The sequence below is a fragment of the Aedes albopictus genome, chromosome 1, assembly GCF_035046485.1.
Source record: "Aedes albopictus strain Foshan chromosome 1, AalbF5, whole genome shotgun sequence".
Classification (NCBI taxonomy): domain Eukaryota; kingdom Metazoa; phylum Arthropoda; class Insecta; order Diptera; family Culicidae; genus Aedes; species Aedes albopictus.
The window spans coordinates 166828240-166853692 of record NC_085136.1 but is presented as its reverse complement, the minus strand read 5'-3'; the positions used below and the strand labels follow the sequence as shown (position 1 = coordinate 166853692).

The window sequence follows — 25453 nt, the reverse complement described above, 5'->3', positions numbered from 1 at the left end:
GCGACAATGGATTGCGTGACGTCATATTCGCTCGGTACACTCTAAATTCGCGGAAAAACACACTAAAATCGTATTGCTCAACCATGTCTCCGCGAGTCTATGGAATCTATAGTGTCCATACGCGCCAACTTGTGACGTAGTTGGGGGGGGAAGAGGGGGCGAGGCCTCCCAAAACCAATCAAATACGGAAAATACCAACGCAGTTCAGCTTATTTAGGCATATTCACGTGAAAACTAGTGCATTAAGCTGAAAAAACTTGAATGATGTCCAATTTTTGAGAGCTTCGCCCCCCCAACTACGTCACAAGTTGGCGCCTATGATAGTGTCTATAGTAATTAGGGGAGTGGGGATAAACACGAGTGGAACGATTTTCACGAAGTCCGTTCAGCTGCTTGGTTTCACTGATGATATTGATATTATTGCTCGTAAATTTGAGACGATGGCGGAAACGTACATCCGACTAAAGAGTGAAGCCAGGCGAATCGGATTAGTCATTAATGTGTCAAAGACAAAGTACATGATGGCAAAGGGCTCCTGGGAGGTATCACCGCGCCCGCCACCCCGAATTTATATGATGAAATCGAGGCGGTTGAAGAATTCGTGTACTTGGGCTCACTGGTGACCGCCGACAACGACACCAGCAGAGAAATTCAGAGGCGCATTGTGGAAGGAAATCGTGCTTACTTTGGACTCCGCAGAACTCTACGATCGAATAAAGTTCGCCGTAACACGAAGTTAACTATCTACGAAACGCTGATTAGACCAGTCGTCCTCTATGGGCACGAAACATGGACCCTACGTGCAGAGAATCAAGTTTTCGAACGGAAGCTGTTGCGTACCATATACGGTGGAGTGCAGATGGAAGACGGGACTTGGAGAAGGCGAATGAACCACGCGCTGCATCAGCTGCTGAGAGAACCAACCATCGTCCACACCGCGAAAATCGGGAGGCTACGGTGGGCGGGTCACGTCATCAGGATGTCGGATAGCAACCCGAGAGTCATCCGACCGGTACAAGAAGACGTGGTGCGCAGCGAGCTAGGTGGGTCGACCAAGTGGAGGACGGTCTGCGGACCTTACGCAGAGTGCGGAACTGGAGACAAACAGCCATGGGCCGAGTGGAATGGAGACGGCTACTATGTACAACAGAGGCCCCCCCGGCCTTAGCCTGATCGGTAAGTAAGGTAAGTAAGGTAAAGGATGTTTCGGACCTGGAATGATTTCTCTCAGTGGAGTATAAGCACGTTAGCCCAACCATAAACCCGTCAAAATCTAAAGAGGATCATTCTTATACGGGTTTTAAAAGTTTTTAAAGGTTTTAAATGTGCTAGGCATTTTTTATCAAATTTTTCTGCTTCATGTTCGGTGCAACATAATTCAATCAATTCAAATGTTATTGATCTGAACAATTTTTGTCAGACTATTTTTTTATTTAGGCACATGTGCATTGTACATATCTCTTGCCCTAAATTAAGCATCTTGTCAGCATGGCTTTGTTCATGTGACTGCTAAAGTCATCTGGTATCTACTGTTGCATATCGCAAAATCTGCTATCATGACATTTTTGGTAATCTGTTACATAAATACTGCCTGAAAACCATTTCATCTCGTTTATCGCCTAGCAATATACCATATTTACCTACACTCGAGTTCTTGCTTCAAGTGATGCATAGAAACACCAAAGGTAGGTAGGTAATCTTCAAAACGGCCATTCAAGCCGGGGGATCCATCTTATCTGACTATTTTGCGAAGCTGGCAACAAATAGCACCATCGACCAATAATAACAACTTGCTCTGATAAGACACAATCGCTGTAGGTAGGCAGGGCACATGAGCACTTCAATGAGCTGCACAGCGATAACGCAGATAAGCAGCTTTTGCCTTTTACTTTTCAAATGTACGGCCTTTGGAGCACGTCACTTTAGAAGAAAAAAATCCTCCTTCACCAGTACCGAACGGAATCTGGGCTTGTACCAATCGCGCTTCTTTTGATTTATTTCGTTGCAGTATGATATCCACAGTGCTGCGTACCGGTGCAATCCGCGGAGACCAGATCGCGAGAGGCCTTCGCTTGAACACGTTGAGAATGGCGTCAACTTATCTGGTTGAGAACAGCAAATATTCCTTCTTGAAGGACCTCGGCCTGGGCAAGGTTAACAGCGGAGTTTTCAACGGCGAATGGACCGGTACGGGTGAGGTGATAAAATCTATTGATCCCGCCAGCGGTGATGTAATCGCAGAGGTAAAGACTGGCACCGTTGCCGAACTGGAGAAATGCTTGGAGGTTGGTACCACTGCGTACCATCAGTGGAAAAATCTACCGGCACCGTACCGAGGAGAAATCGTGCGGCAGATTGGCGATGAACTGCGGAAGTATCGGGAACCGCTCGGAAAGCTCGTTTCGCTGGAGATGGGCAAAATTATGGCTGAAGGCGTGGGCGAGGTGCAGGAGTTCGTAGACATCTGTGACTACGCAGTAGGACTGTCCAGGATGTTCGCCGGGCAGATCTTGCCATCGGAAAGAGCCAAGCATACCATTATTGAAAAGTGGAATCCCTTGGGATTGATTGGAGTGATTTCTGCATTCAACTTCCCATGTGCCGTGTTTGGATGGAATGCGGCCATTGCATTGGCAGTTGGCAACTCTGTGCTGTGGAAGGGAGCACCCAGCACTCCGCTGGTGTCTATCGCCACTACCAAAATTGTTACTGATGTGCTGAAACGAAACAATTTGCCACCGGTGGTTACACTCTGCCAAGGAGGCACTGATGTTGGCAAAAAGATGGTAGCGGATGAGCGAGTGAAACTTCTTTCATTCACTGGCAGCACTGCAGTCGGCCGAGAGGTAGGCGTTGAAGTTCAGCGCAGGTTCGGGAAATTCTTGCTTGAGCTTGGCGGCAATAACGCTCTTATCATCAACGACGATGCTCCTACCGATATGGCGCTAGATGCTGCGTTCTTTGGCTGTATCGGGACTGCAGGTCAACGATGCACCAGCACACGACGTCTCATCATTCATGAGAAGTTGTACGATGAATTTGTAACCAAACTAGTCAAACGCTACAACAACCTGCTCAAACGAGTTGGACATCCTTTGGAGGAATCGACCCTGTATGGTCCACTGCACAACCAACAAGCCGTGGATAACTACAAAAACACCCTAGCAGAAGCCGTTAAACTGGGCGGCAAGGTGGAATGCGGTGGAAAAGTCATCGATCGTCCAGGATTCTTCGTTGAGCCGACTATCGTTACCAACCTGCCACATGATTCTCCGGTGGTGCATAAAGAAACATTCGCCCCGATTGTGTACATTCTGAAGGCGAAAAATTTGAACGAGGCTATCGAGTGGAACAACGAGGTCGATCATGGACTCTCGTCGTCGCTTTTCACGTCGAATATTGGATCTGCATTCCAGGTAAGTGATGTTCCAATTGATCAAGTTAATAGGCTACGGTATTAGATTACTTACACACTAGGTACTCAAACTGTTGGACAAACGTGGTCACTCAAATTGACGTTACGTATGTCGCAAACGATCGAACACAGCACAAATCTGAGTGTGTTGGTCGGTCGTATGGCTAGACTTGAACAACCGTTTCAGTACTGTGTATGTAGCATTAGATGTCTGAGCTTGTGTCGGAGTATGCATGCATGTACAGTGCTAGAAATAAGGAGGGTTCCTGAAATGGTTTAAATATGGTCTGAGTGATTTACAAATGCCCCATTGACGCCGTATATAGGGAAATTCAAACATTTTTTTCTCTTGTACAATGAGAATTTTGTCTTCTTTTACAGCTGAAAAACAGCTGGTTACATAAATTAACTTTCTTTACCATCAGTTCGGGTTGGAAGTAACCACTGAATATTGCAGGGCATTTCTTCGTGCTCTATCTCCAGTGAAACGTCTTATGACCCCGGGAATACTCGTCATCCCAGACGGGAACTAACCTAAGCCCAAGCGGCTGACCACAGCCACGGCGCTTCCGGGTTGGGCACTCAAGGCCATTTTTTGGTCTCCCGGGCCCCATGGCGTTTAGTAAAGGGGGAGTTTCGGACGGTGAAGCTACGCACAACTACAGGGACAATGTACCTTAATTTTGTATTCAGCGGATCCAGGTCGAAATACAGGTGTAGATTGTCGTCGGAACCTGGGATCGGCTGAAACACACCAGAGAAGTCACAGAGGTGCGGTCGTAGTAGCATATTGCGCCGCAGGTGAGCGGCTATTTCTGCAGAGCGTCAGGGATACGACCGACAAGCTGCGCTGATGATGGAGGGGTAAGCGGACCGGTATTTGAAGTATTCGAATGGCGTAGCGGTTCGCTACCGCTGATGTTGCGTAGCTGATTTAATGCATTTGGAGGGAGGAGGTGGGGTGCTATGAGGATATTATTGACGTATTCGCCCTGCGACCGAACTATCCGACACTAGCACTTTCACGAGGTTGCCTCTTCACTCTTCGGCGATTGTTTTTCGATTCATCGTTTCATCGTTCTCCTCGCTCTCTCCTCCGTTCTCGGTTCCTCTTCTTGCGTTCCTCAGATCCACTATCGCGTCGCAGTATTTGCACAGCAGATATGCGTTTTCGTCCAGTTCACAAGAAAGCATGTTCGTTTTGAATCCACCGTTTAAAACCTAACTTGTACAAAAAGTTTTCCTGATTTCACACACCGTAACGTACTAAACAATTTGTTACCGTTCGGTAACACCAGGTTTTGGGCGGTTCTATTTGATGTTCTTAGAACCGGTATCCTGAACGTTTACTTTTGTTATCTAACTAGCCGGTTAAATGCCTAAATTCCAATGATTCCGATTGAAGATATAATGTATACCACAACGACCGACAACCAAGTGGGAGCACATACTACGTGTTCTTCTGTTGCCGACACAATGCACGCCTTATATTCTACTGCCTAGCAGATGCTGATTATTGCTGCCTTGGTTTTCATTAATTCTTAATCGACGAGATTCGATTGCAATCGGACGGACATCGGTTCAACACACGCCGTATGGAAGACATCGCGGTGAGAAGAATCCTTGTTGTGGAACTAGATAATCGTACTGCGGATATGCTGGGTCGACCTGCTTGCTTCGGGACAACACACTACTTGCTCAACGGAACTGCGATAGACCATACAAAAAAATAGAAGGGAAACCATGGCGGCCAGGCATAGATAAAACAGTACAAAACAATACAAAAGACTTAAACATATTGAACATTGTGTGATTGTATAAGGGGGTGAGTGCAGATACAGAATTAAGAGATAGAGAGATAATGGAGGGTTACTTGCCACGTGGACCTACTAGGGCCTACCTTTCCTTAATGGTACAACCTTAATGGCGCAAATTTCCCAAATGGAGGAGAACGTGCCTCTGGAGGCGACCTATTGATACTAGGGCACTTTAGCGGCCACACCTAGGAATTCTCCTGAGGTAACGTTGGTGTCTTGTCTACTGTAAACCTCCATGCCGGATTTCTAGGGTATTGCCTTAGTGGTGATTTCGGGTAGATTACTGTAATTGTTGGGTTCAATGGTGGCTTCCCTGAGCGGAGATGATTGGCAGCGGTTCAATGGTGGCTTTCGTCAACCGGGTATGGTTGAGGGGTTTCGGTGTTGCACTGCATCCTTCGTCAATGTCCCAGCGCCCGCCGACGGGGTTGTGATAAGACTTCGTCTTATATTAATCCACTTCTGCTCACTACTCGTTCGCTTATCCTTTTTGTTTTCACTATCCTTTCTCATGTCGTTGCTTTTTTAGCTGTCTTCGCTGACGAACTTTAGACCTCGTTCCGCAGTCATTGCCCCCCCTCTTATGGCATTTACAAATTTCGCCATTCCTTTTTTTTGTTTTTATTTATGTGTATTTTAACAATTAGCTAATTCTACACTCCCGCCATTCCTCGTGGCCGCCCAAAAACGGTAATCACCCATCAAGGGGTGGGTTTTTGAACTATGGAGGGTTGATTATAATCATTAACCAAGCCTACCACAGTCGACACGAATTATACAATACTTACAGTTCATAGATTTATAAAATGCTATAGCCTAATCAAAATCTTTCCTTCAATTCTACAGTGGATCGGCGAAGGCGGTTCGGACTGCGGTATTGTCAACATCAACACCTCGCCATCGGGTGCGGAAATTGGAGGCGCATTCGGAGGCGAAAAGCATACCGGCGGAGGTCGCGAATCGGGATCCGATGCCTGGAAGCAGTACGTGCGGCGATCAACTATCACCGTCAACCACTCGCCCGATCTTCCACTGGCTCAGGGGCTCGTATTTGAATAAATAAGATTGCGCTTTGAAACATTGTCAAGGAGTTCGGATTTTATTTGAAAGATTTCATGATTAGTATGTCCACTAGTTTTATTAGTAGGTACATAATTAGATCTTTTAAGCAACTGTGTTAGAAATGCCATAAATTGCTATCGTTTTTCAAAACGCCATAAATCTACGGCGATATCGACAGTGGATCTCTTGTGAAATTTATAAGTTTGAGGAAGATTATACTTAAGTTCGGCAACAACGGTACCTTTGACTTTCCACTCAATAGCTTTTTTCTTTATATGCTCCCTGAAACCAGAATGCAGAATTTAGAAACTATTCCATGGAAATCATTCTTTTCCATCCCCATCCAACTTACCTGGTAGATGTTTTGTGCAGGGAATAGACAGTACGGTCCGTAAGGGCTAGTCCGATGCGTAGGAATCGCATATCGATGCCACTGTTCTGCTTCGTGCCAAAGGGCGGGTTCATAAGCACCGTATCAAACTTGAGGTCAAAATCAATGTCTTCCAAGGCCAGCACATCCCACTGTACGCAATCAACATTGTCCAGCTCGAAACCTTCGACATTGCTTTTGAAGATCTTAAAAAAAAAGTATTTTTTTGTTGTAGGTTATTTAAGTAGGTAAGTTGATTAGGAAAAAGGACTAGGGGGTACACGGGGTCACCCGAGAAAAACTAATTACACTAGTTTTCAGCATTATTAAACTCGGTGAGCTAGCAGATGATGGTCATTTTTAATGTAGTTTCATGCCCTAAGTTTAAAAACGCGAAGGAAAACTATAGTAGAGCCACCAAAGTTTCTTAGGATTTTATCGAAAATTCAACTTCACTTCCTTGAGAATAACAGAATAGCAAATAACTGCAATCTACACGATGCGAAACAATGTCATTTACAAATGTTATCATAGCATATTCACGTGGTTCCTTCAATGTTTGTATGTTTATTAGCATACAACGTGATTCATAAGATGGAAGTGGAAAAGTTCTCTATCTCAGTTTACGTAGCGCAAATAGCAAGAATTTCTTCTGCACAGATTCTATGAGTGCTTCATGAGTTTTCATAAATGGGGGCCAAACAATACTACAATATTCAAGAATCGATCTCACATAAGAAATGTAAAATGTTTTAATAGTGTATGGATCGTGAAAATTGGTACACAATCGCTTTATGAACCCCAACATGTTGGTGGCTTTATGAATTATTGTATTGTAATGATCGACAAAATTAAGTTTGATATCTAAGATCACACATTCATTAACTAAACTGTTAACTAAATAAACATCAAATTCATGATAATACTGAATCAACAGTTTGCCGCCATAATACTCGATATTTGCAGCTGCAGCTCTCCAACGTCGGTCACGCCCAACACTCGCCAGATCACGCTCCACCTGGTCCGCCCATCGTGCTCTCTGCGCTCCACGCCTTCTTGTGCCAACCGGATCAGTTGCAAACACCAGCTTTGCAGGGTTGTTGTCCGGCATTCTTGCAACATGCCCTGCCCACCGTATCCTTCCGGCTTTGGCCACCTTCTAGATGCTGGGTTCGCCGTAAAGTACAGCGAGCTCGTGATTCATTCTTCTCCGCCACACACCATTCTCCTGCACACCGCCGAAGATCGTCCTTAGCACGTGTCGCTCGAAAACTCCGAGTGCTTGCAGGTCCTCCTCGAGCATGGTCCATGTCTCATGCCCGTAGAGGATTACCGGTCTTATTAGCGTTTTGTACATGGTGCATTTGGTGCGTGGGTGAATCTTTTTCGACCGCAGTTTCTTCTGGAGCCCGTAGTAGGTCCGACTTCCGCTGATGATGCGCCTCCGAATTTCACGGCTCACGTTGTTGTCAGCCGTCAGTAAGGATCCGAGGTAGACGAATTCCTCCACCACCTCGAAAGTATCCCCGTCTATCGTAACATTACTACCCAGACGGATCCGGTCGTGTTCGGTTCTGCCTACCAGCATGTACTTTGTTTTTGAGGCATTCATCACCAATCCGACTTTTGCTGCTTCGCGTTTCAGGCGGGTGTACAGTTCTGCCACCGTTCCAAATGTTCTAGCGATAATGTTCATGTCGTCCGCAAAGCACACAAATTGACCGGATTTTGTAAAAATCGTTCCCCGGCTGTTGAGCCCGGCTCGTCGCATCACACCTTCCAGAGCGATGTTGAAGAGTAGGCATGAGAGCCCGTCACCTTGCCGCAGTCCCCGGGGAGATTCGAATGAACTGGATAGTTTACCCGAAACCCTTACGAAGTTTTGCACACCGTCCATCGTTGCTTTAATCAGTCTAGTCAGCTTCCCAGGAAAGCCGTTTTCGTCCATGATTCTCCATAGCTCTGCGCGGTCGATACTATCGTATGCCGCTTTGAAGTCGATGAACAGGTGGTGCGTTGGGACCTGGTATTCACGGCATTTCTGGAGGATTTGCCGTACGGTGGAGATCTGGTCCGTTGTCGACCGGCCGTCGATGAAACCGGCTTGGTAACTTCCCACGAACTCATTTACTTTAGGTGAAAGACGACGGAAGATGATCTGGGATAGCACTTTGTAGGCGACATTCAAAATGGTGATCGCTCGAAACTTTTCACACATTAACTTGTCGCCTTTCTTGTGGATGGGACAGATTATCCCTTCCTTTCACTCCTCCGGTAGCTGTTCGGTTTCCCAGATCTTGACTACTAACTGGTGCAGACAGGTGGCCAACTTTTCCGGGCCCATCTTGATGAGTTCTGCTGCGATACCGTCCTTATCAGCCGCTTTGTTGTTTTTGAGCTGGTGGATGGCATCCTGAACTTCCCTCAGCGTGGGAGTTGGTTCGTTCCCGTCGTCTACTGCACCAACATTTCCTCCGCTGCCTTGGTCCTCCGTGCCTACATTCTCTTCGCCATTCAGGTGCTCGTCGAAGTGCTGCTTCCACCTTTCGATCACCTCACGTTTGTCCGTCAGGAGGCTCCCGTCCTTATCCTTGCAGATTTCGGCTTGCGGCACGTAGCCTTTGCGGGATGCGTTGAGCTTCTGGTAGAACTTACGTGTTTCTTGTGAACGGCACAGCAGTTCCATTTCCTCACACTCCGCTTCTTCCAGGCGGCGCTTTTTCTCCCGGAAGAGACGAGTCTGCTGCTTCCGCTTCTGTCTGTATCGCTCCAAATTCTGTAGGGTTCCATGCTGCAGCATTGCCGCCCGCGCTGCATCCTCCTCATCCAGAACCGCTCTGCACTCCTCGTCGAACCAATCGTTTCGTCGACTCCGTTCTAAGTACCCGATAGTGCTCTCGGATGTGTTGTTGATGGCTGCTTTGACTTTACTCCAGCAGTCCTCTAGAGGGGACACATCGAGCACACTCTCGTCTGGCAACGCTGCCTCGAGATTCTGCCCGTATGCGGTGTCGACATCCGGTTGCTTCAGTCGCTCTAGATCGTACCGGGGCGGCCGCCGGTACTGTACATTGTTAATAACGGAAAGTTTTGGGCGCAGTTTAACCATCACCAGGTAGTGATCAGAGTCGATATTAGCGCCACGATAGGTCCTGACGTCGATAATGTCGGAGAAGTACCGTCCATCAATCAGAACGTGGTCGATTTGCAATTCCGTTTGTTGTGGTGATCTCCAGGTGTAACGATACGGGAGGCTGTGCTGGAAGAAGGTGCTACGAATGGCCATGTTCTTGGAGGCGGCGAAATCGATGAGGCGTAGGCCATTTTCGTTCGTCAGCTGGTGGGCGCCGAACTATTCCAATCGTCGGTCTGAATTCCTCCTCCTGGCCTACCTGAGCGTTTAGATCCCCTATGGTGATCTTGACGTCGTCGTTTGGGCAGCGGTCGTACTCGCGGTGCAATTTTTCGACAGGCCTTTATGATAACGATATTTTGTTTTTTTTTTTCATTTTCTCCGTTTTGTTTTTCCTGTCAATGTTGCTTTCTGATCAGCAACACGGGAGCGAAATGAAATAGGTACTCACACTCGTACGCAGCGTGCTGAAAGCGAGAGCTGACAGGGCTAAATTTCCATTCAATTTTCTGTATTTGAGTGTTTTCACCCGTGGTAGCGTATAGGGCACTCACTCTCACAAGCTACCGCTTGAGACGAATGGCCTGTCAGCATGAGTAGTGTGTGGATGATTGGGAATTGACCTTGTTGGGTTGATCACGAAAGGAGCTCTCGGACTCTGTCAGTTCTCACATCGAGGGACTGAAAACGACTGCCGAAGTCATTCATTTTCGGCTGAAAAACAGGCACTGACACTGATATTTTGCAGGACTGGTTGGAGCTGCGCGTAAAATGCGCCCTTGTCATCATCAGTGCTTCCGGAGTGAGGGCTGTGCACGTTTATTATGCTAATGTTGAAGAATCGGCCCTTGACCCTCAGCCTGCACATTCTTTCGTCGATCGGCTACCAACCGATCACGCGCCTCTGCATGTCGCCCATCACTAAAAAAGCTGTTCCCAGCTCACGTGTGTTGCCGCAACTCTGGTAGATGGTATGATTACCTCTAAACGTTCGCACCATATTCTTCCTGTCCAACACACCTCCTGCAGCGCCACGATTCCGAACCCGCAGTATATCGGCGAGTATGCGGGTTAGAGTGGGTCAACGTTGTATGGAGAAACTTTAAATTTGATCGCATCAACCCGGAACAAAGCTTTTTCAATCTGTATTGGCGGCCAAAACAACTGTGCAAAATTTGGAAGCCATTGGTTGCGTCCCCGTATTCCGCATTGCGATTGAAATTTGTATGGAAGTTAGTATGGAAAAACGTACTTTTCTGCATTTTATTCATAGGTTGAATTCTTTTGCCTAATATCATGTAACTAATAACATTAAAGTATAGCCTAGGATATGCCGAAAAACTTTGCCGAAGACCGCAAAGTGATCCGACGCTTGCGAAAAAAGTTATTCGCTTGATAACTTAGGCCAAAAATTGAGATTTTATTATTGTTCCTTTACATGTTAAATGTTACGCACCACCGGGCAATCTGTACGTTATAACTTTTTTCACAAGTGTCGAATCACTTTGCGGTCTTCGGCAAAGTTTTTCGGCATATCCTAGGCTATACTTCAACGTCATTAGTTAGAACGTTTTAGACAAGAAAAATCAATTTAAAAGAAAAAAGCAAAAAAGCACGTTTTTCCATACAAATTTTAATCGCGATGCGGAATACGGGGACGCAACCAATTGCTCCTAAATTTTGCACAGGTGTTTTGGACGCCAAAAGGAATCGAAAAAGCTTTGTTCCAAAAAATCGACTTTGTTGACCCAGTCTAACGGGTGCTTCCGATGAAGTTGAGAGTTCTGCAGTTCCACGTACCGAGCTCTCAATCGCAAGTCCCTTTTCGTCGCTGTGGTCGTCGCCATTGGTATCGGTTCGCATTCTTCTCTTGTTGATTTTCCGGTGCTAGTCTTTTTTACGGCTGGCTCGCAGGGCCTGACACCAACCCACTAACCCAGGGAGCTCGGCTTACCTTCCCAGAAGCTACGGGTTCTGCATTGGCATTTCCTCCAACTAGTGCTAAATAGCTAAGCTGAGGCGCTAGTGTTCGCCGGGGTGGTGTTTTTAATGGGCACCCAGGAGATAATATTTTACCTGAGCTTCCACCCCAAGGGGATATCCTTACGTTACATGAATACAAATAAATAAATAAATAAATAGATAAATAAATATGCATCAAAACAGAGAAAGCCAAAATTAAAATTCACTTGTTTAAGATGTTTACTATTATCATTATTTTTTCACCAGTTGCTCATTTGGCCCCACCTTACAATCAACTTTTTAAGTGTATTTTAAACTAAATAATCATCAGATGGTGATAGTGTTAACTCATCGAAAGATTTGTAAAAAAATCGGTCTAAGTGCAACATTTCAAAGCTTTTAAGCCCATGAATTCGAACCACCAGGTGTACCTCGATGACAAACGCAAATATATAAATTCAAATAAATACAGAACTCACCTCTATTGCATCCGGGTCGATTTCGACTCCCACCACGTGAGCCGCACCCAGCAACGCCGCGCCGACGCTCAGCATTCCTGCTCCACATCCCAGGTCCAGCACCAACTTGTTCTCCAGATCATCGTAGTTGCTCTGAATCGTGTACAGCATATGGCTGGCAATGTGCGACGGGGTCACGTACTGCTCCAGCGTCACCTTGGGATTCTCGAAGCCATCGACCGTTTGCAGGAACTCCTCAAACTTCTTCAACTTCAGACAGGCCATTATTTAGCTCCAGATGATGTCGCTGCTGCTCCCGAACTTGCTCCAGCCGTCGGTGTGTTATCAAACCGCGGCAGAACCGGAATGATGTTGTTGCCGAAAAGCGAGTCCTGCGGTATGAAGAACCCGTAGGATTGGCTAAGGGCTTGATTGTAGACTGCCTTAGTCGTAGCGTTGATGGTGCTCTCCACCGGTTGGTTCGATTGGGCTTGGCTAGTAGCTTGAACGTACTGAAACGCGACGAAAGATCATCAATGAGATCATCGTTAGCAAATGGTCGGATGCGTATATTTTGTTAAGAGGTTCCCAATGCTTGGACTGCGGGGCTCAATGATACCGCCATTAGTGTAATTCTTGATATATCTATTAAAAACCGTAGAAAACCTATGTAAAACTGAATTGAATGCCAAATATTTCATTATTGTGGGCCGCAAACCAGAGCGTTGGGAGTCACTGTTGCTACACACCTGCGGAATCGTCAATCCAGCCGGAGTTGCACTGATGTTTGGCGTAACTGGACTTACACCCTTCTGAAGTAGTTGTTTTTTGATCTGAATATCTTCCAAAATCTTTTTGGTCACGTCAGCTGGCGAAAGTTAAAATATTTTGTTAAGAATTTCATATGAAAAATGCATTTCGGCCGCTTTGTGACTTACCTTGAGCATTTGACGACGGGAAAGCCATTAAGGTTCAGCTTATTTACCGACAAATCGGTGTTAATCACAGGTTGTCTGTATCAAATCAATTAGCACTTACAGCTGAGTGATGTTTGCTACTTGCGGAGGAGTATAATATTTATTATATTTTAATAAATAGCTAGCAATAATATTATGCGAAATTACCGGGAGAACGTGCAAATCAACGAAGCGCAGGCGGAACTTCTGTGACGAACAGAGACGAAACAAAAATATTAAAATACCGAACGGTACTCAAAACAAACAAGCGCTAATTTGCCTTTTTTTTTAATTTTTATAGCTTCATTTACCAGGGTTGCCTTGAGGGACCTCCGATGTAGAAATTTTTTTTTTCGGAATTTTTGGCACGCGAAAATCGAGTTTCTCCTAAACCGTTCGACGGACGTACCTTCGCCTTGACGGAGGCTCTCTGAGAGAATTGCGCTGTGCGTGAAAACAATTTTTTAACATGGGAAAGGATAGGAGCTGCATTTTCAAATGCTTCTATTTTTTTTTTTCTATTTATTTTTTTAAGCAAGACGTTCTTGATGTTATCGAATGAGATTTTGATGCGCTATATTATAGACATAACATTGTGATTTAAAAACTTTTTGTCTAGAACCAGTTATAGTGTAGCTAATTGGGTTCTTTAGGGGTATCCGGATTATTTCCTAATCAGATTCTCCGCCCAAAAATTAGTCTAAATCCAAATTTTCATTATTTTTTGAGTCCGGGAACTATTTTTAAAATGCATTTAAAGTTTGTATGGAGAAATTTTTTTGTTCGGGTCGAACTGTCATTTTATCGATTGAACTGTCATTCTATCCACGAAAATTAAAACTGTTTTATTGATTTAACCATCAAAACAAAGGTATTGAAATCCAATAAAATCACGTTATACAGTGACGATTCGTTCGTTGAGAACTCGTTAGATGGGCTGTCTCGATGGTTGAATGTTCACTGGTTGGGGCAAAACCCAACTAAAAAGCACTGTCAATGTCAAAATAGATGTCAAAACGAGTTTGACGTCTAACCGCCGTCGCATCACAGCTCCTGTATACAGAACGTTTTCGCAAGTATGTGAGTGTTCCGTGACGTATTTCTCGTCACTTGCGTGTGTCTAGAGCATTTTGATCAGTTGTCAGTTGCCCCAACGAACGAACACGATTCGCTAATCGGGGCGCAGTCGTGACCCAACCAGCGAATCCGGACTGTACTCAGAAAAATGAGCTCTTTCAATTAGGCTATAGAAAATAGCAATATTTTATTCGCTAAACAACCCAATTGAAAGTATATTGCAAAACATTAACACTTTTTTCAATCTGAGGTCCCTAAAATATTTTAGAAGCATTTCTAGATTGAGTTTAAACAAGGGCGAAAGTAACATGATCGATTTCTCTTCATCGACTCTCTCTTCTGCAAATTAAAGTGACAAGATGCAAATTCTATCAAACTTTTTTACACTTAAAAGCTAGATTGCATTGCAACCTAGCGATTTATGACCAAAAAGTTCAACCATACTTGCATTTTGTCACTTTAATTTGTAGAAGAGAGAGTCGATGAAGAGAACTCGCTCATGTTACTTTCGCCCTTATTTAAACTCAATCTAGATTTGAAAATGCAGCTCCTATCCTTTCCCATGGGCATGTTAAAAACATTTGTTTTCACGCACAGCGCAATTGGGTTTTTAAATTAAGAAAAATGTATTGATTTTTTGATTTTATACGAAAGAGCATCTTTTTCTGAGCCACTATGATTTTTTTCAGATTTTTAGAATTTCATTTTGGTACCTAAAATCGATTTCGAAGAGATTTTTCGAAATCACCTTTTGACAGCTGGCCAACTGCTTGACAGCTCCGTCCAGTACAAAATGCGACGAGGGGTGATTCGACAAATCGCTCCCATACAAACTTCAAACTGATTTTTAAATAGGTTCCCGGGCACCAAAATTCATGAAAATTTGGATTTCGGCTCAGTTTTTCATGCAGATTCTGGATATGGAATTATCTCAACACCGCTAAAGAAGCCAATTCTCTCAGAGAGCCTCCGTCAAGGCGAATAAATAGAGTTAATAAACTATAGAGGACGAATGTCGCTGCTGTTCCCTTTGTTTTCGTTCGCAAACATGCCGGGTATCTATCTGTCAAACTGCATACTTTTTCGCTTTGACACTTATATCCCTTCCTATCTCCGCCAGCGGTGGGTGGGATTTTTTTTGTGAAAAGACACAACACCTCTTTTTGCAAACATTGTTCGCCATAGTGCGTTTTTCCTTATTTTCTCCCGCTGCTGTATTGAGTGAATGTTTGTATTAGTGAGCTCAGGTTGCGCATGATAAGCCGCAACAAAATCAGATCACCATAGCACCCCCGTGTTTAATAGTCATAAATAACTCGAGGACAAAACAAACTGTTCGTCGTGTGATATTTAAGATTTCTGACGTTCAACTTTCAGCTTAGCGATTTCACCCCCATCAACAATGGTCGAAACATAAACTAATTCCGCAACACTGCACTTGCTATAAAATATTTGACAATCACATGATACACAAAACAAAACTCCTAAAAAGTGTAAAATTAGTAATTTTTCCAGATTTTTTGCAAATTTTGTAACAAATCCACTAAAATTGTACAATAAAGGTATGTAAAAATGGTTTTACTAGTTACTACTTGTGCAACCAAAACATTAATTCTCTCCAGACATGTCAAAACTACCCATCAAAGATCCGTCGGTGAAAATCATCCCCTCAGCCGCGTTCCGCAAGTTCATCACAAGTCACTTCTCCCGTGACTCACTTCTACCGCTGGCGATTCAGAACATTTGCAAAAATAATCTTTCGAAATGCAGCGGAACCGATGAGGAACCAGGGAAAACCGTGGAATTCACGGAAGAAGAGCAAAAGTTTTTGAAGGAGCAGAATGAAAAGAACCTGCAAAGGAAAAGCGACCTCGAAGATGTTACAGAAGACTCCGAGTCGGCGGAAGATCCGGAGGAAATCCTCAAGCCAGCTTCGGCGGCACGGAAAACCAACACGTTGTCGCTTTCGTTGAATGACCTCAAATGGCTGCATCAAGCGCTGAACCGGTTGCGGAAGGACGATCCGGATGTGCCATATCTGCACGAGCTGATGCAAGATTGCGAAATGGTGCTGCCGGAGAATGAGATCCAGGAACGGAATCCCGAACTGGAGGCCCGATGCCAGCGGCTTCGCAAGCAACAGGAAGCCAAAGAGTACGAAGCGATGACCAGGAACGTGGACAACGTCCGGACGCTGATGCCGCAGGACACTATTTCCTATCAGAGTAAGTAGACCTCGTCGCCTCTTTTGTAATCCTAAAGACGCTCATGTTCGATTGTTCATTTCAGTGAAACAGATAAATCGGCAGCTGATTGCCGTTGCACAATTCATCTTCTCGGTAGCGGCCGGATTTGCCTTCGGATTCATTGGCATCGAGCTGATCGTGGGCCAGCTGGACTTTGGGTTCAGGTTGCTGCTCGGTATTATGATTTCGTTAATCATCGCTCTGGCGGAGATTTACTTCCTGGCGAAGAAGCTGAATGAGGAATACGATCAGCCACCGGCCGCCCCGCAGGAACCGACGGAACCGGGCAAACGGAAGGTGGTTGAATCCATCCGGATAACTCCCAAGACTGCAGAGAAGGCGGCGAAAGGAAAACTCCATCAAGATTAAGGTAGGTTATAGCGTTTCGTTCCTTATTTTGTTACTTAGTTCTTTTTTCGTTTTAAAAACCTTTAAGAAGTATCGAGGCATTGCTTCTCTATTGCTTAAAACGTATCCGATATATCCTTATACAATTTCAAAGCTGTTCGGGTACCAAGCAAGTAGTTTGAGTAGAGTTGATACCCTCCCCTCATAGCATTGTTCGTACATTGTTTCCGTGATTAAAATTAACTGTATTCGGAAAAATATACCTTTAGGTTTAGCATTCTTCCGGTGTGGCCCGAGTTAGGCAATGAAATTGGGTCTTGCAGATGTTAGGAAAGATCCGAAATCTTTCTGGAAATTCATTAATAGCAACAGATCTTCTACGAATGGCCATGACATCGCTCAACTTTCGCCGAATACTTCAAGAGTATTTACCGTAATGACTACGCAAACAACATCAACTATCCAATCGGTACTAACGCTAATGTTTGGATACATTAGATCATGGGAAATCAGCAGGTCTGGTGGATAAGTTACCAGCGAAGCTTCTGAAAGAATTCAAAGATGAACTCGACGAACCTTTGTTCGTTCTTTTCATTTCCTCACTTTCATGTGATTATTATCCATTTCTTTGGGAAATATCTCCCATAACACTTCCCTGGCATAGCATCCCCATAAGGGCCTGGTATAACCTTCGAGTGGCCCCCCTTCTTGCATAGATAACCACCAGCATCCTTGACGAATACTTCATTTGCAGTGAGGGATGGCGCCTCGAAAGGGGACCCAACATAGATGACTTCGAAATCCATCAATAACAACAACGTGGTCGAGAATGGAGTAGCGGAAGGAGCGGCATTGAACCCGTTCGCGCGTGGAGGTTTGATTAGATCGCCACTACGAGACACTGGTGCACCCACCAGCGAGCAAACGGCAGGTAATTCAACAAGCGGCGCAGCGCCAGCCGAGAAAGCACAGATGATCATTGCGGACCTCACGCGAGCGCTGAATCGTAATAGGAGCGGACTACCAAAGATGTTGGTAGTTGCCGGACAGTTGGACGAGCTGGTCGGCTACACGAGCGTGCGGAACAACATCAGTAAGGACCTGAAACAGGGCCTGCTGAAGCGCATCGTTGGCCAAAAAGAAGTATGATCTCCTGGTTAAGGAACGAAGTGCAAAAGACGCGAGCAAGGAGGAACGGTCCATCCAAACAAACAGCTTCCTCTTTGCGGGCAATGCCACAATGCAGCACAATGCAGCTTGCCGGTGCCGTAGCGGAGAGGTCAAACCGCCCTACGGCTCGAGCTGCATGGTCGAGGCCTGCTGAAGAATCGCGGCCCAAGAAGCGTCTGGCAGAAACGGGCGTAAAGCCGAAGAGGAATAAGGGAGCGGCCAGCGCGAGTAACCATGCTGCCAAGCCGGTTGCGAACCGCGCAAGGGGCAGGGAAACCAAGCCCCAGCAGGCCAACCCTAGGAAGAACGGTGGCCAACCGGACCAAGGAATGAAGAACCCTTGGATTACGGTTAGAACGAAGAAGAAGTTGAGAAAAATGAAATCAGCCCACAAAAGCGAACGGAGCGTCGCGCTGGTCTTCAAAACCGAGGCAGACACGTACGCCGAGGTGCCGAAGGCCATGCGAGGCGAATATCGTCTCTCGCCGCTGGGCGCGGATGTAAAAAGCATCTGGCGCACCAGGAAAGGGAGAGACGATGTTAGTGCTGAAGAAGGAAGCGGCCAAAAAAGGCACTTCCTACGAAGCACTAGCCCAAGAGATACTTGGCGAAAAAGTCCAGGTAAGAGCCCTAACGGAGGAAGCAAATCTCCAGTGCAAAAACCTGGACGAAATTGCCAACGCAGAAGAGCTTGCAGCTGCACTCAAACAGCAGTGCGAGATAGATGTGCCAAGCCCAAGTGCATCGATCCGCCTGCGAAAGGGTCCGGCAGGCACACAGATTGCCACGTTCAAGCTCCCCGTAGGGGAGGCGAACATGGCGACTGCAGTCGGCAAGATCAAGGTAGCTTGGTCGCTCAGCATATACGAGCCGCCAGTGGCGTGCTTCAAGTGCTTTGAGCAAGGGCGCAAGCTTTGAGCAAGTGTGGAGCAGAAGGCCATATCGCCAGGGAGTGCAACTCGGCACCAAAATGCCTGATTTGCACGGCGAATAAGGCCCACATAACCGACGGGCCTAAATATCCAGGCACGTGCGGAGGACGAAGTTCAAACTACAGTTGCTGTGGCAGTTAGTATCGGAGTCAAGTACAGACCTTGCCTTACTAGCGGATCCCTACTACATACACCCCCCCCCCTCCCAAAACGGGAACTGGGAAGGGGATAAGGCCAAGCTAGCGGCGATCTGTACAACGTGTCGTTTCCCGATCCAAAAAATGACTTCCAGGTCGCACGAGGGCTTCGCAATAGCGAAGGTTAATGGAGTGTGAGTTGTTATGCCCGCGCCAGGTGACCGATAGACCAGTTCTCAGCAATACTGGATGCGCTAACAATCGCGCTAGTAGGGTTAAGCTCTGTGGTCATCGGCGGAACCTTCAACGCCTGGGCGATCGAATGGGGTAGTCGATTGACTAACGCGAGAGGCTGGGCACTACTCGCAGCCATGACTAGAATGAACGTGGATGTCGCGAACGTGGGAAAAATGACCTACAGCAGGAACTGAACCAGACTGAAGGGTCGACGATGGGTACACGCAGGGCGGTACGATATAAGGTGAAACATGGAGGAAGGAAGACACAGTCGAAGGTAATCGACAATCATCGAGTTGAGTTGCTACCCCCCCCTCCCTCTTTCCCTACAACGAGGTTGAGTCCAACGGGTAGTCTAAGTACTAAGAGTGAACAATTTAAGGCGGTAGCCGGTGGAACACTTACCATTTGAGTGTACTCATATACTGCCGTGAATCGCATATCTCTGGAGCAACATTTGAAAAGGGCTCAAGAGGTCTTGTGTCTTTTTCTAAAACGCTTCGTAGGGCATAATAGCTGCCCACGTAAATGAACACCGTTATCCGAAAGATCGATGTTTGCTCTATCTGATAACGGTCTTAGTTTTTGTGAATAAGCTGAGGGGGGCTCAGGAGCGACGTGTGAAGTCATTGTTTACCAATGCTTGTATGCCCTTTTCAAATGTTGCTCCAGATCTGTCCCATTTGCATAGGAAATCCAAAAAAGATGGGACGGATATGCGATTCAAGGCAGTATACTGTCTCTCGAAGTCATTCTTAACGGGCGTATTTCTCTTTCTATATATAAAAAAAAAGATTCAGCGAAATAGCGAATTGTAGCCCAACAAGTAACAAATAAGTATGATAAGAATGTGTTAGGCATTAATGGTTTATTTCATAAAATGTATTCATCGAAATCCGTACATTCAACATCTTTGTGTCAAATCATTATTCAAGTAAATGCATTTAAGTACGGTGTTCACAAAGGCACTTTTCATATATTGCTTGGAATCCACCAACGACTAAATCATTTTTTAACCTTCTTAATGGGGTGGATTGGATGATCCATTCCAGTTAGATCTGGTGGATTCTTCTCGAACTCGGCAATTTCTGCCATTCCTTCAGCGGAAATGGCCCACAGCTCGGGATACTGTTGCTTAAAGTTGGCATACCAGGCCTTCACCAGTGGATACTGATCAATGTTGAAGTTGATTCCCTCCAGGCACATCACGGATGTGACCAACGGAAAATCCGCAATCGTAAGATGGTCTCCAGCGGCGAACTTACCACCCAAACGGCTCATGTAGGTTTCGAAGGCGGCCAAAGCAATGTGCAGCTTCTTGAGCCCCATCGGAGTCCGTTCATAGTCGAAAAAGATCGGGGCCATTACGTAGGCCGAGATCTGCGGGTACAAAAACGACAGATTGAAACACAGGCGATGATTGACGAGGGCACGCTCCTTGGGGTCCTTTGGATACAGTGGGCTATCCGGGGCATACTTCTCGCACAAATACTGGAGGATGGCATTGCTTTCGCTCAAGTAGAACCCATCGTCCTCCAAGACTGGAATCTCCTTTTGGGGGTTCATCTACAAATATGATCAGCGATGTTTTTATAATGATTCGATACTCGATTTTCTGGAGTTCCGGCTTACCTTGGCATAATCCTCGGTCATATGTTCCCCTTTGCCGTAGTCAACGGGAATATGCTCGTGGGCGATGTCCAAGGCTTTGAGGGCCATTCGGACCGCCAATGACGGTGGCCCATCTGATACTGCATAGATTTTCATGGTTGTCCTGGAACGACATGAACACACAATTTGTGTTATTTATGGTTTAATATATTAATCGTTATCTAATCCAAGGTCAGCTAAAAATGTGCACATTAAAGTCGTGCACTGATTAATTCATTCTATAAGATCGTCTCGATATCAGCAGATTAGGTGAATACCGATTAAAATTAATGCAAAAATGCATCTACCCACGAAGTAGCAGACAGGAAGCCAAACTATCCAATCCTATATCTGAAGTCTGAATACTTTCGAAACCGGTTTGTGTATATAGATAACTTGGAAAATTGTAAGCCCGTCACTTACCGTGAATATTGCTCGAGCTTCCAAAGAGTACTGACTGCCGGTTGAAAATTATTTCAAGTGATCAGCTCTACTTGCTCCCATTCCATCCAGCATCAACCTATACACGCTGCTCAAGCTTATGCATTCCGCGTACACATTTAAGTTAAGCCGGGTCCGCTTATATTAGCAGGCTTCGTGAGTTCAACTATACAAGTGTTTGTGTGATGATGGTTAGATTTGTTTTTGTCTTATTTAAGTCATACATGCAACTCTCTTTACCAGGCACGCCCAACGTTTTTAAGCTACGGGCCAACTACATTTTAAAGTGTGCGCTACGGCCAGAGGTGAGGGTAAGACATTATCCCCCATTATTCTCCAGGAAATCCACCAGGAGTCCCCTCAAAAACCCTTTAAAAATTCTTACAGGAGTTCTTTCTGAAATTCTTCCAGTAATTCTCCAAGAAATTGTTCCAGGAATTCCTCCATAAAATCCTCCAGAAATGCTTCCAAAAATTTTTCGAGAAACTTCTCCATGAGTTTCTCCAGAGTTCAATCCGGAAATTCACTCATGGATTTCTCCAGGAATTCCCACAGAAATTCTTGCAGGAGTTCCTCCAGAAATTCCATCAGAAATTCTTACAGAAATGACTCCAGGAATTCCTTAAGAGATTTCTCCAGAAGTTCTTCCAGAAATTCCTTCAGAAATCCCTCCAGAAATTATTCCAGAAATATCTCAATGAATTTCTACAGAAATTCCAGGAACGATTTCCCCAGGATTTCCTCCAGAGGTTATTTCGAGGTTTCGCCTATGAATTTCTCTAGGAATTCCCACAGATATTCCTCCCGGAATTCCTCCAGAAATTCTCCCTGAGATTCCTGCAGAAGTTACTCCAGAACCTACTCAAGAAATTCCTCCAAAAGTTCCTTCAGAAATTCTCCATGAATTTCTAAAAAAAAGTTTTCCAGTAGTTCATTCAAAAATTGCTCAAGCAATTTCTTCCTAAATTTTTCCAATAGTTCTTACACAGACTCCTTCGAAAATTCCTCCAGGGGTTTATTCAGAAATTCTTCCAGAAATTCCTCCAGAAATTCCTCCAGGAATCTGTCCAGAAATTCCCTGAAGAGTTCCTCTATAAATTCCACTAGAAATTCCTCCAGGAATTCCATCAGGGATTCCTCCGAAAATATACGCTCGATAAAAAAGCTTTCAACAGTTCAAACTTTACTGTAACACAGAATCTTCATGAACTTTCTCGCAAAAATCTTTTAGTTTTTGAACTCTGATGTTGAAAGTTTCGTTTGATGTGATTTGTGCGTTGTACAAGTTACTACAGTATTTTGAACAGAGTTTAAAATTTTCATTTTCAATGAGTGAATTTCAACGTGAATTTTGCGGGATAAAAATAAAATTCATTTTGGTGAATTAATTTTTTCACCTATTCATTCATTTTTCTGTCACTGACAATTTTCACTGAGAAATAAATATAACTAGACCGTTACTCCCGATTATACTTCCAATCACCTCAATACTTGTGTTAATTAGAATGTTAATTATTTTATCTATTTGTACATTAAGTCGGATTATGCGTCTGTTTACTGAAATTGGACATTTTACGACGTGCGAAAAAATATTCGTGACAGAGAATTGAATGAAAAAAGAGAGGCATTCAGCTGACAATTAATGTGGCCAAACACGAATGAAAAAATGAGAATGTCAATCTTCAATTTTAATCTTCCAATTTTTTACTCTCTGATTTTGAATGCTTGTTGAATTTTTTTCAAACGCGGGGCATTTTTACGATTTGAGACGAACGCGGGACATTTCGCGGGACATTTGGTAAAAATGCGGGACTGTCCCGCGAAACGCGTGACGTCTGGTCCTGGTCTGGTCCATTTACAGCAAACGCAACTCTCCACGGCGTGAATATAATTTACATTCACCACGTGGAGGAGTTGCCTTCACAGCTCGTTCACGAATTTGGTATGCGTTTGCGACCCCAATGCTATTCGGCGAATTATTTTTTTGTTTGTAATACGCTATTGTATCAATTGATCAGACTTTGACTCCTATTCAGCAGTGGTGAATTAGCACAACATTATGAAACATTATGATTAACGACTGAACAACAAATTAATTCAGCTGTTGTTCAGTGAAAACACGTGTTTCTCATCATGTACTCTGCGTCGAAGTATGATGAAACTAAAGCGCTTATTTTGACTTATGAAAAACACATTATGCATATACATGTCCTAAATTGTGTATGAACTTAACAAGAAGCAGAAAAAAGTCTTGTTAAACTATGTTGTTAAAGAATAACTGCGAGTCAAATAAAAATCTTATTAAACGCTTGAAAAGTGTTTTAAATTATCATTGTTAATACCAATACAAAAAGTTGAACATTGGTTACTTTTTCAATTGAAATAGCATTTGTACAGTAATGTGTACAGCACAATTTTAGTTCAGCTATCATTACTATTATAAAGCAACAATTCAGCATACATGCTTGTTTGCGGCTGGCGATTGTTTGTTGGGTATACATAATTGGGTTGTTTAGTGAATAAAATATTACTTTTTTTGTATAGCCTAATCGAAAGAGCTCATTTTTCTGAATATAACTTGGTTTTATTAGATTCCAATACCCTGGTTAAATTAACAAAACAGTTTTAATTTTTGTGGATAGAATGACAGTTCAATCGATAAAATGACAGTTCGACCCGAACAAAAAACTTTTCCCCATACAAACGTTGAATGCATTTTAACCCTTATGTGACCGGCAGGGTACCCGGGTACCCAGCACCCATTTAAAATACACGGTGTAGAAAAAAGCAAAAAGTTTGCCGGCCACATAACGGTTAAAAATAGTTCCCGGACTCCAAAAATTATGAAATTTTGGATTTCGATTAATTTTTGGGCGGAGAATCGGATTATGAAATAATCTGGATACCCCTAAAGAACCCAAATTACAAAAAAAGGCAATTTACATGGAAAAAATACACGGTAATGAATGGGTACCGGACTGGACACAGAAAATTTAATGGTTTTCTTTGGTACATTGAGGTCTTGAAATTAGCACAGACAAACAGACGTACCACTAGGAACAAAATGCGATAAAAATCATCGTCACGCAAACATAATCGCCCAATGCTAATTATGCTGTGGTACGCAAACCCACTGAGTAGATGGCGCTAGTGAGAAACGTCAAACAGGAGCAAAAGCGATGCGAGCGCCATGAGCGAGCGATTTGCGATCAACGGAATATTTGAATAATCCGTTAAAAAGGGAAACGATGAGAAGTGAGTAGAGTGAGACGTCTGTTTGTCTGTGAAATTAGTCTATCAGCAATATTTGAATTAAGCCTCTACCACAGACAAACAGACGTAACACTCTGATAGGTCCCATCGTACATTGATTTAACGGTCTTTTTCAAAATTGAATAGGTGGCCAACTGCCCACCCGTGGCGCTCGCGTCGTTTTTGTTCGAGTTTGACGTTTGCTCACTACCGCCACCTAGTTGATGGTCGGCCAAACTTAGTCCTTTTAGCATTGGGCGAATATGTTTCCGTGGCTATAATTTGAATCGTAAATTGTTACGTCTGTTTGTCTGTGCCTCTACACTGAAATGAAAACTCCATTAGTTTTTATGTGCGCAAAGCAGATAAAAGCGAATCGGTGGCTCAAATCCTCATTTTATGTGCGGCTTTTAGATTTTAAAGTGTTCGCATTAAATACTTAAAGTGAATGTAACTCTTTGCAAATGAATGATCCCATCCCTGGCATTGGTTGCATTTTGGGGTGGTGTTTCAACTAATCCATTCGTTTACGCGCTGTTTCCTTTGTTGTTGGATGTGTGAACACTGTTCTTCCATAGATTGAACATTTGCACGATCGTCGCGATTGCTCAATAGAAGACGCCAACCCGCATAACCATGAACCATACTAGTACTGTTTATCATACTGTTCACAACTGTTCACTACAGTATCTCAACAGTTTCATATAACACCCAAGGTAACAATAAGTCAACAGTACCACAAACCATTTCAACAGTGTGATAGATGGTTATTGAGCAAATTACAGTATGG

At 44.4% G+C, this 25453-nt stretch overlaps 5 protein-coding genes across 6 annotated transcripts; 2 read left to right on the top strand and 3 right to left on the bottom strand.

Moving 5' to 3' along the window:
- Positions 1-1906: 1906 nt before the first annotated feature.
- LOC109412183 (putative aldehyde dehydrogenase family 7 member A1 homolog) lies at positions 1907-6315 on the top strand. Its single transcript, XM_062845747.1, has 2 exons — positions 1907-3416; positions 6079-6315. The coding sequence occupies exons 1-2, from the start codon at positions 2010-2012 to the stop codon at positions 6289-6291; spliced, it is 1620 nt and encodes a 539-aa protein (XP_062701731.1). The 5' UTR covers positions 1907-2009; the 3' UTR covers positions 6292-6315.
- A 36-nt stretch (positions 6316-6351) lies between these two features.
- On the bottom strand, positions 6352-12502 carry LOC109431661 (rRNA N6-adenosine-methyltransferase Mettl5). The gene is made up of 3 exons (XM_029862053.2): positions 12239-12502; positions 6647-6870; positions 6352-6576 (listed from the first exon to the last, which is right to left on the bottom strand). The coding sequence occupies exons 1-3, from the start codon at positions 12500-12502 to the stop codon at positions 6429-6431; spliced, it is 636 nt and encodes a 211-aa protein (XP_029717913.1). The 3' UTR covers positions 6352-6428.
- LOC109431765 (SOSS complex subunit C homolog) lies at positions 12502-13479 on the bottom strand. 2 transcript variants are annotated; one of them, XM_062845749.1, is made up of 4 exons: positions 13342-13479; positions 13156-13271; positions 12967-13085; positions 12502-12729 (listed from the first exon to the last, which is right to left on the bottom strand). In XM_062845749.1, the coding sequence occupies exons 2-4, from the start codon at positions 13181-13183 to the stop codon at positions 12502-12504; spliced, it is 375 nt and encodes a 124-aa protein (XP_062701733.1). In that variant the 5' UTR covers positions 13184-13271; positions 13342-13479. The 2 variants fall into 2 exon arrangements, with proteins under 2 accessions (XP_062701733.1, XP_019563584.3); XM_019708039.3 differs by lacking the exon at positions 13342-13479 and having other exon boundaries at positions 13156-13335.
- A 2180-nt stretch (positions 13480-15659) lies between these two features.
- LOC109412185 (uncharacterized) lies at positions 15660-16937 on the top strand. Its single transcript, XM_019685839.4, has 3 exons — positions 15660-15812; positions 15873-16475; positions 16540-16937. Exons 2-3 carry the CDS (start codon positions 15875-15877, stop codon positions 16863-16865), a joined length of 927 nt encoding a protein of 308 aa, XP_019541384.3. The 5' UTR covers positions 15660-15812; positions 15873-15874; the 3' UTR covers positions 16866-16937.
- A 3232-nt stretch (positions 16938-20169) lies between these two features.
- On the bottom strand, positions 20170-21550 carry LOC109431675 (glutathione S-transferase 1-1). The gene is made up of 3 exons (XM_029862052.2): positions 21394-21550; positions 20953-21094; positions 20170-20886 (listed from the first exon to the last, which is right to left on the bottom strand). The coding sequence occupies exons 2-3, from the start codon at positions 21085-21087 to the stop codon at positions 20326-20328; spliced, it is 696 nt and encodes a 231-aa protein (XP_029717912.2). The 5' UTR covers positions 21088-21094; positions 21394-21550; the 3' UTR covers positions 20170-20325.
- Between the last annotated feature and the right edge of the window lie 3903 nt (positions 21551-25453).

What these genes read in the sequence shown, in the direction of transcription:
- LOC109412183 (XM_062845747.1), top strand. Translation starts at nt 2,010, where the DNA reads ATGATATCCACAGTGCTGCGTACCGGTGCAATCCGCGGAGACCAGATC. An exon ending in ATATTGGATCTGCATTCCAG is followed by an intron (nt 3,417 to 6,078) that starts GTAAGTGATGTT and finishes TCAATTCTACAG; the next exon opens with TGGATCGGCGAAGGCGGTTC.
- LOC109412185 (XM_019685839.4), top strand. Translation starts at nt 15,875, where the DNA reads ATGTCAAAACTACCCATCAAAGATCCGTCGGTGAAAATCATCCCCTCA. An exon ending in GGACACTATTTCCTATCAGA is followed by an intron (nt 16,476 to 16,539) that starts GTAAGTAGACCT and finishes TGTTCATTTCAG; the next exon opens with TGAAACAGATAAATCGGCAG.
- LOC109431675 (XM_029862052.2), bottom strand. Translation starts at nt 21,087, where the DNA reads ATGAAAATCTATGCAGTATCAGATGGGCCACCGTCATTGGCGGTCCGA. An exon ending in TGACCGAGGATTATGCCAAG is followed by an intron (nt 20,887 to 20,952) that starts GTAAGCCGGAAC and finishes TCATATTTGTAG; the next exon opens with ATGAACCCCCAAAAGGAGAT.
- LOC109431661 (XM_029862053.2), bottom strand. Translation starts at nt 12,502, where the DNA reads ATGGCCTGTCTGAAGTTGAAGAAGTTTGAGGAGTTCCTGCAAACGGTC. An exon ending in TCGACCCGGATGCAATAGAG is followed by an intron (nt 6,871 to 12,238) that starts GTGAGTTCTGTA and finishes TTTTTTTTTAAG; the next exon opens with ATCTTCAAAAGCAATGTCGA. An exon ending in CTGCACAAAACATCTACCAG is followed by an intron (nt 6,577 to 6,646) that starts GTAAGTTGGATG and finishes TTCTGGTTTCAG; the next exon opens with GGAGCATATAAAGAAAAAAG.
- LOC109431765 (XM_062845749.1), bottom strand. Translation starts at nt 13,183, where the DNA reads ATGGCTTTCCCGTCGTCAAATGCTCAAG. An exon ending in CCCGTCGTCAAATGCTCAAG is followed by an intron (nt 13,086 to 13,155) that starts GTAAGTCACAAA and finishes AACTTTCGCCAG; the next exon opens with CTGACGTGACCAAAAAGATT. An exon ending in CTGGATTGACGATTCCGCAG is followed by an intron (nt 12,730 to 12,966) that starts GTGTGTAGCAAC and finishes GTCGCGTTTCAG; the next exon opens with TACGTTCAAGCTACTAGCCA.